This window comes from Stegastes partitus, unplaced genomic scaffold (genome assembly GCF_000690725.1).
Source record: "Stegastes partitus isolate 25-593 unplaced genomic scaffold, Stegastes_partitus-1.0.2 Scaffold369, whole genome shotgun sequence".
Lineage (NCBI taxonomy): Eukaryota > Metazoa > Chordata > Actinopteri > Pomacentridae > Stegastes > Stegastes partitus.
Window position 1 is genome coordinate 2,512 of NW_007578100.1, and position 9,609 is coordinate 12,120.

General features: G+C 40.3%; 1 protein-coding gene across 1 annotated transcript; it reads right to left on the reverse strand.

Annotated features, from left to right (window-relative positions):
• Positions 1-5,788: 5,788 nt before the first annotated feature.
• On the reverse strand, positions 5,789-9,494 carry LOC103359389 (formin-like protein 7). The gene is made up of 3 exons (XM_008284714.1): positions 8,887-9,494; positions 7,435-7,479; positions 5,789-7,009 (listed from the first exon to the last, which is right to left on the reverse strand). Exons 1-3 carry the CDS (start codon positions 9,479-9,481, stop codon positions 6,720-6,722), a joined length of 930 nt encoding a protein of 309 aa, XP_008282936.1. The 5' UTR covers positions 9,482-9,494; the 3' UTR covers positions 5,789-6,719.
• Between the last annotated feature and the right edge of the window lie 115 nt (positions 9,495-9,609).

The following is a 9,609-nucleotide window of genomic DNA, read 5'->3' on the forward strand; positions in this document are numbered from 1 at the left end:
GGGAGAACATGCAAACTCCACGCAGAAAGATTCCAGTGCCCCCACCGGGACGTGAACTGGCAACCTTCTTGCTGCGAGGCAACAGTGCTACCAACTGCACCACCCTGCAGCCCCTATATATTTATTCATTTATTTATATTATTTATATTTCTCATATATCCACAGTGTTCTTACCTCTACAGTGCAATATATTTATTTTACCATTTGGCTGTTATCATGCTTATTCCTGACTGTACATACTTCTTCCTGGTTCCTTTTATGAATATATATTTATATATTCTTATTTGTCTTTTTTATTCTTGTATTTTGCACCACTGGAGTTGTCTTTTCATTTCATTGTACTTTGTGTATGATGACAATAAAAACCATTCTATTCTATTCTATTCTATTCTGTTCTGTTCTGTTCTGTTCTGTTCTATTCTATTCTATTCTATTCTATTAACTTTTTGTTCTCCTCTCACAGCAGACTTTACAATAAATGTGCTTTATATTTTTAAAGTAGCGCATCAAAAAATATATGTGGAAAATGACACAGTCCAAAGAATGCAGTGAAAATTTTAGGGAAAACATATTTTTAAAAAAGCAAATCAATAAAGATTACTGACCAAAAACATAAAGGCAGAGTAATTAAAATTGATAATTTATGTGATAAAGACAACGCAGTAAGATTTTGAGGTAAAAATTGAGATAACTACAAATACTCAAAGCAAATATAAAGAAAATAGACTAATAAGAATACATTAAAATTCACCTTCAGTTTTTGGGTTTGATGCTGAGAACTTCACCAGGAGGGAAAATTCTGGATGTTTCTGGATCACAGAAGAACAGTGAGGAGCTTCAGTCACGGAGACAAAAACACACAACAACAAAAAAACATTAACTATTGTTCACCCAAACTAGATAAAATTTAAAAAAAAAAAGACTCTTACGCATGGCAACATTTAGTCACTGAACCTGTTTAGACCTGTTGTTGATATGAGTGGACTCACATTTTGGGTTATAATACCACAGTAGTTTTTAAAATTTTATTTATTTTTAATTTTTTATTATTTTATTATTGTTGTTTATTTTTAATTAAAATATTAATATTTATTTTAAAAATATATGTTAAAAAAATGTATATTTTAATTTTTTACAACTTTTAAAATTTGTAATTCTCTGCTATTTGATCTGATCAAATAAAACATGCATATCAAACAGGAGTTCGGGTCTTTAGAGATTAAAGTTAGTTTTATCTGTTGAGGCTTTCAGATTGCTCACCTTGAAGTGTTTAACTGTATTATCTTCACTCTACATTTGGGCTAAACAATATAATCAATTTTAAATTAAACAATATTTGAAGAGTTCATTCGCAAAAACAGATAACTCCGTTTTCTGTAGATTTTCAGAAAGCTTATTTTTTGGTTGTTTGCTTGAAATAAAAATCAATCAAACTGAAGCTGAGTGGATTTGACTCAGTAGAAATGACAAAAATAAAGATAACTTAAGTTTGATATTGTCTCAGGTAGACGATGGAGAAGTGAGTTTTCTGAAGGTTTGTGAAGATGGAGTTCTCTGTTTTTACAAAAAACTCTTCATATGTTACTCGATATGTCTAATTTTACAAATCCATGCCGTGTTCTTTGTGTGACGGTCGAGCTTCTGATGGTATCTGATGTTGTAAATCTGCTTCACAGGTTTTAAATGTGTTACACAGCAGGTGTTGAACTGTAGCTTCATTTAAAAAATTTAAAAAAAAAAAAGTTTAACGACAGTATCAGTCAGAAAACTCACAGTTAGATAAATCATTCAGCCCTACGCTATAGCCTTTTATATGGTCACGAGTTCAGTAAAGATTAAATTAAACAATAGATATAAACAAAAAATGACATTAAAAAAAAAGTAACGTCTTTGTTCAACTAAATAATTTTAACTTTTCTGTGTTTTGCAGTGAAACCCTTTAAAGTTAACTCTGGACAAACAGGCAGCTAAAACCTAAACTTTTAATTTTTCTACTGCATATAAGCAACACAACAGTGTTCTCTGTTGTAACTTATATGGATTAACCCTTTAAAACATGTAAAAATAAATTAAATCTTGACATTAACTCGTGTGGACATGCAGGAAATGACAGAAAAAGACCCGAACAAACATGTTCCAGTCATAACATTCGGCTTTTACTTCACCTCTTTGTCATTAAAACAATAAAACTGAATACGACATGATATAGAAACACGACTCACTTCACTGAATTCACTTGAAATAAAAAAAAAAAGCAAATAAAACCTTGAAATTGCCAAAACAAGCCTGAGTGTTCACCTACATTAGAATGAGTGGAGGGCGGTGGGAGTGGACTGGAGGAGGGAGGAGGAGGGAACCGGGCCTGGAGGAGAAGTGAAAGTGAAATGAATCTCAGGAGTATTTAAAGAGGAAGTTTGGACTGTCGGAGCTGTTGTTGGCAGACGGAGGCTCCAGGAGACGAAGCTCAGAGACGCTGGTGAGCTGCTTTTATTTAACTTCATCAGCTTCACTCATGTTTTTTCTTGCTGCTGCTGCTGTCTTTGTGTACTTTCACTTTTCTTTCACTTTTCTTTCACTCTGACGACTTTATTCTAAGTGTCTGTCCACATTCCTCTCTCTGTGTGCGTCTCTCTTTGTCTTTAATCAGTTTAACTTTGCCCTCACTGCTCCTCTTTTATGGCTTTTAATGGAGCGGCCTCTTTGTGAAGCCTCCTGGTTGTCATATCAAGGCTTGAAGTCAAACTGAAAGTAAGTTTCTGCTGCTTTTCTCCACATTTGTGAAGCCACTCCTGTTGTTGTTTTTCTGGATTTATTTGACGCTGTTTAAAGCTTCAAATAAATCCAGAAGTCAAACATGTCTTTAGATCCTCGGGAAGGAGCCACAGTGTCCTTCCTTTAAGCCTTCTCTTCAGCTCCCTCCTTCCTTTTATCGCTCTATCAGCTCTTCCTCGTCTGGCTGGCTGTGCAGGGCCCGAGTCCTCTTAACTGTCTCACTACTGATAAAACAACAGGTTTTTCAAGCCCGAGCATCAGTATATAAAAATGTGATTCTGTAGGAGATTGAGGGCTTTTTCCCGCCTCCGACAGACGAGCCGAAGCTTTAATCTCAGAATCTTGACATGTTGTGGTTTAAATGTGGGACTTGATTGTGAAAAAGAGTTTGTAATCAGATTACTGAGTGGTTTAAAGCTGCTTCAGGTGTAGCAAACATCCACAAGGAGTGACTCATTTAAATTGAAGGATTTGGACTTTAAAATGTCAAAAGTTTCCTAAAAAAAAGTGCCTAAATTAAAAGAAACACAAAAGAAATAAGAACTTTTTCTGCTTTTCTGTACTAGTTTGGCTTATTTCACAACATCTTCTTTCTCCGTTAAGCTGCTTTCACTCGGCTCTGCTTCATCTTTAATGAGCGAAAACTAACTTTACACTGATGTACTTTGACTTACGAGTGACTTCGACATCACCGAGCTGAACAGCAGCACGACTTTAACGGTTGTTTTATGTTCTGCTATAAAAAAAAAAAAAGTGAACTCTGATTCTGTAGGAATAAAAAACAAGTAACTCTTCAGGATATTTCTGCTCATCCAAAGCCTCCCAGTCGTCTCCATCGAGTCACTTCCTGTCCAGTTTTTCAGCTGAATTAGTGCGATATGTGTCGAGGTTAAGAATTTCCATTCAAGCGTAATGAGCGTAATTACACAATGTGAGCCATCAGTGTTGGTGTGAAATGAGGTCATATTGGCGGCAAAGAAACCAGAACAGAAGGAACCAGAGGAAGTTGCTGCTGCTGGATTGTTTAAGTGGACTTTCTCACACAATGATCACGTTTAAATCAATGAAATCACAACCTTCATCTCAGTGTCTGGGGTTGGCTTTTGTTCCTACGTTTCCTGTATGCAAATTAAAATATTGATTACTAGCCCTACCATCAGTTACTCCGTTAGTTTGCTGCAGCTTTTAGAAATGATTACAAAACTTTTCTTCTTTCAGAATCTGTCAGATTTTAGTTATTTGGTTCAAAACATATCCTGAAAATTCACCTTCTCCCTCCTGTTTTTGTCTCTTCTAGCTGCTCTGACCCGTGTCCAAGCCCCGAACCTTGTTTTCGTGAGTGGGATTGTAACGGAACCCATAATGCAGCTGTGATTTCTGAGCCCAGCTGGTTATGGGGTCCGTTTCCATCCCACAATGCACAAGACTTCCTGAGCTTCACCGACTACGAGAGCAGGACGCCCTCCTCCCTTCCACAAACACTTCACTACGTCCTCACCGTTCAGCCACAGGTGAATGAATCCACATCGCTTCAGCTGAAAACTTTATTGTTCCTTGAAGGAGGCGGGAAAAGAAACCAGTAGAACAAAACGGTAGAAAAGCCTCTACAGTACACATCCCAGCTGACTGGGCCTCACAGACGAACCGAAGCCTGCTCAGCTCCTCCGGTTCATGAAAGCCACCGTCGGTTTCTTTTAACTCGGTACAGAAAGTGAAACCAACAGCAACAACCCGACGCTGCACCGCTCAGGCTGCAGATTTATTGTGTGTGAATTTGCTGCAAAAAAAAAAGGTGTTTTTCCTCAATGACACGTTTTCTCCCGGATTGCTGTCGACCGTAAACGCAACCGGGAATTCCGTGTCAGCCAAGAATGACACCTGCGACAGCCACCGGAGAGACGGCATGGTTTCAGATCAGATCTCTTGCACTGTGTTTCTAATAAACTGCACATTTTGAACTCTATCAGTGTGTGTGTGTATTCTTCTTGCAGCACCCATCACCTTGCTACTAACCAGAGAAACCAGTGAGGAGAAGCTGTTCTTCCACCACAGTGCTGCATGAAACTGGTTTCCTCTGCTGGTGTTCATGTTTTTTCATCTTTCTAATGACAGATATCAACAGGACCACCGAGCTCATCCTGTAAAAGCCAGTTCTGTGGTTCTCGAACACGTCCATCCACAGCTCAGGCGTTCTCCTTCCTGTAAACTGACGGTTACGTTCACGCTGCAGGTGTCAAACTACCAGCTTCAGATTTTCAGCCTCGTGTTACATTCTGTTTCACAGAAAGCCTTTCAAGGCGGTGATGGACCTAAAGAGCTGGAAATCAGTTTTTGTTTTGTTTTTTGTTAACCCTCTGAATCCCAAAATCCACAAAGTTTGACAAGAAAATTGCCAAAAAATAATTTATTAGAGCCAGAAAGTGTAAAAACAGACTTTCCAACAGTCCTTGAACTCATTCTGTAAGAAAAAAAATTAACAAAAATCAGCTTAAAATGTCTTCAAAATCACTTTATTTTAACAGGTCTCATTTAAAAATTAACAAAAAATATACAGTCGTCCTCATGTGTTCATCTCCTTCCATTAAAGAAAAGGAAAAAGTCACAAAAGTCACTCAAATAAGTAGAAACTGAAAAAAATAATAATAAATAAAAATTTGCTAAATTATAATTTAGTGAAATAAGACATTGCTTTTGAATTGTGGGTAAAAAGAATAATTACAAAATAAAAACAAACTGTCCTAGACAAATTAGAGCACTTTGCTGATGAGCAGTGGACCAAAATCAAAATACAAAATCCCATCATGCTTGTTTTTTTTTGTTTTTTTTTTTAGTATTTCTGTTGAACCACAATTCAAAAGCAATGTCATGATTTTCATTACATTTTTTATTTATTATTACTTTTGTCAATTTCAACTTATTTCAGCTGTTGTTTTCCTTCTTTAACAGGAGGGTATGAACACATTTGAGGACGACTGTATCAGCCACGTGACCCAGATTTATAAAAAAAACAAAAACAAAACAAAACAGGAAGCCACTGTGACCTGCAGCCAGCAGTAATGAGACAAAAATTCAAACTTTTCAGCTAAACCGCAGGCTGCGTTTACACAGAATAGACGGAAATATATAGAGAAATAAATTAAAAATGTAGATAATAAAGTATCTGTAATCTGTAGAGTCCATTTGGAAAAATACTGTACATGATATTCCAATATTTATCAAATAAATAATCTTTTTAATCACATTTTCCCCCCCCCTTATGAACAAATTATGTCATATCGCACAATTTATTTACTTTTTTTCCTTCTAGCCATGTTTGTGCTGTTTCCATAGAGGTGCAGGACTTTACATAGTCGTGACAAATGAGTAAAAATGTGGCAGGAGCAAGAAAATGCTGGAGGGTTCAGAGGGTTAACACGTACCTATGATGAGTTAGACAACAAAACATGACTGAAATAAGCAGCCGACTCAATTGAAATGCAAGGTACCGATGACAGTCTCAACAACAGACTTAAGAGTTTCATACATAACAAACCTAAAGAACCAACAAAAGCTTTCTGTATCGTTCTTCATCAAAATCTATGTCCGACTTGAGCATGTGTGACTGAATTACTTCGACATGTGTAGCTTACTGTAGCTTTACAGTGTTTTAACGTAAAAAAGCATCCATTGTGATGAGCAGAGATGTAATTTCTGGGGTTTAATCAATGCCAGAGCGGTTTAATTGTTTAACTAACAGATGAAAACAAAGTCACACAGGCAGAGAACCGGAGCGGCTGCAGTGTGAACACGACCTGGTTTCATCCTGGATCCGTCGGAGCTACAACTGTTGAGGTTAAAAGGCAAGTGTCAGTTATTTTCCTTATGCTGAGAACTGCAGTAAAAACAGGAGGAGTGTGGACGTAGGCACTGGTCAGCTGGTGGAGGAGAGTCTGAGGAGGAAGAGTCCGTCAGTGGTCCGACGGTCCCGACTGTGAAGGGAACCTGGACAATATCCTGTCCACGAGTTGGAGGTGTCTCTCGTGGTTTTCTCGACTCATCCTCTCGTGCATGGCAATGAGCTGGCTCATTAGATTGTTCTGCATTTCCCTCTCGTGGTCCATTAGCCTCTGCAGCCGGGCGTCCTCCTGCGCCTGCATGGCGGCGTCCATCTCTCTGAGCTGGGCCACGGTCGCCGACACCAGAGTGGAAACCTGCTCCATCACCGTCGTTTTCTTTTTCTTTGAGGGGATTGTGTACGCTGGAGACCACAGACAGACACACCGTCACCGACAGGACATAGACATGTTTCACTACACTGGAGCTTCAGTAAAACTATGATTTACATGCTTGGTTCAGCTAAAGCTCACCTCATACGTACCACTGTCGTCATTTATAAAAAAAAGCAGTTAGAGCAACACTTCAGGACCACTGCATCTGTTTCTAGCCTCTCTATTTTGCAAGTCTGTGTAATTTGTTTTGTAATATTTTGTTTGTGCCGCCTCTTGACCTGGTCGTTACTGAAAATGAGAACCAGTTCTCAATTAACTCACCCGGTAAAATAAAGGTTAAATAAAAAGAACTCTCAGGCATCAAACGCGACATTTTTAAATCAACTGTGACCGATCAGAACCAGCACAACAACAATCAGGACAACATCTGTACAGTAACGTGAAGCATATTTACCCTCTGAACTCCACAGCCCACTTTCAGGTTTGAAAGCCACATTATCTGTAAAACAAAGAAAAGAAAGAAAAGTTAATATCACAACACTTATCAGAACCAGAAAGCATAACAACAAAGAGAATCAGATTTTCAACTTCCCGACAGTCCTTGAACACCTCATCTGCAACTCTGCCAGAAAGTGTGATCAAATTTTAGAATAAAATATTTCATCAAAATCATTTGATTCTATGTCTCTATTGTTCTACATGCATTAAAAGGCCTGACAATAATGAACTGTTTGCTGTAACCACAGTTTGTAAAAACAAAAGAAATCTGCACTGCTCAGCACAACGGTGAGGCCTTCAGTGACTCAGCTGTGACCAACAGTCATGTGACAAAACCTCAGACTGCTTCAGCTGCAGGCTGTTTACAGAGCAGATAAGAGATTAGTGTGTTGATAGTCGTTACGGGGGTGGTAAACCTTACAGAAGGGCAATTTGTAAGACTCCACATGAAGAGTCAGGTAGTTTTCTGTACTTCTGGGAAGCGCTGATCCGTCCATATGCGCCATGTTTTACTGAAGGATTCATGCGGCTCCACTCGGGCTGCACGGTGTATGGCTCCAGACTAAATCTGCGCAATCTCAGAATTTCTTACATCAGTGTTTCAACACATAGAAGAATCTGTGCAATAACACTGGCATCTGAAATAATGGTATTTTCCACATTTCAGTGGAATGTTTGTAATGTCTGAACATAACAACATGAGGAAATCAGTGTTGGTGGACTAATAACGGCTTTGCTGATTTTATCTTCAGCACTGACATGATGATCAGATGCACAAATTAAGCGAGACAAATTGAAATTAGATTTTTTTTTTTTGCCCAACTTGCATGGTTTCCCATTTTCCATGACCAAACTCCACCAAGTCTGTCTGACAGAACATGAAGTTTGTCCACATGCAGGATCCACATGTGCACATCTGGTTGCAAAAAAGAAATGCATCTTCTGTTGCAGCAACAAAAAGGATGATGTCTGTCTGCAGTTTTTTCCTGCCACTACATGAAACAACGCGGCTAATTTCACCATTTAAATCAGCACCACAAACAGTTGCTGGAGTCATCTAGTGAAGACTCCTGTACTTTTTCACATTGCACTTTTCCACCCGTATCATGCAGCTTTAGGTCAAACACACTGATGCTGTTCCAACAACCACAGCGTGCATCTTTAGGAGTTATTAGGCACACAGGTCAGGACTCAATGCACAGATCATGTGCATGTTAGACAAATGCATGGCAGTTAACCAGCAGGTGTTGTTGCAAGGTTTGGTTAGGAGTTGGTGAAACTCTGGCTTAATGTCACCATATGACAGAATGTATTATGCATTAAACAGTTCTGTAGGAGACACTAGATTCTCTGCAGCCCTCTTGACACAAACAGGTCATCAGACCAGTGAACCCACACCTGTACTCACTGGTATTGATGGTGTGCAGCTGCTCCGCCGGACTGTACTGCTCCTCGTCGTCCTCCGCCTCCACCGGACCCAGGTGCTTGTTGATCTCCCGGTCGTCCACCTCGTCCCAGAGGCTCACCACCACCTCTGGGTGCTCCTCGCTGCTGGCGGTGGGCGGCGGCGGCGGCTGCGGCGGAGGCGGCAAAGGCGGTGAAGGTGTGGATGCGGGCGGCAGCGTCGTGGTGTTGTTGTTGGTGGAGGTGGTGGTCGGCGGCGGCGGAGGAGGAGGAGACGTGGGACTCCGGTGCCGCCTCACCGGGTGACCCACGGGGGCGTTCGCAAAAGCCCGGTGGCACTGCTCGTAGAAGGGCCAGTCGACGCGGTCTCCCCCGCAGCGGCTCTTCTGCTGGTGGTACTTGGTGTACTGCTTCCTGAGCGCCTTGAGCTTGCTGATCACCTGCATGTGTGACCTGTACACCCCCTTCTCCGCCAGCAGTTTGGTCATCCTGTTGTAAACTACCGAGTCCTTCACGGTGCCGGTGATCTGGTTACGGATCGCCTCCGAGCCCCGGATGTTCAGAAGTTCTTTGATTTCGTTCTCCTGCCAGTTGTGCATCGTCTCTTTTGTGAGAAATTGTGCAGCCGAAGCGTCTCAACTTATTATAAACACCTCCCTTGTATATTTGCGCCGCCTACGTCACACTCCTGCGCCGGAAGACGACGGAGACGATCGATGGGTCGCTC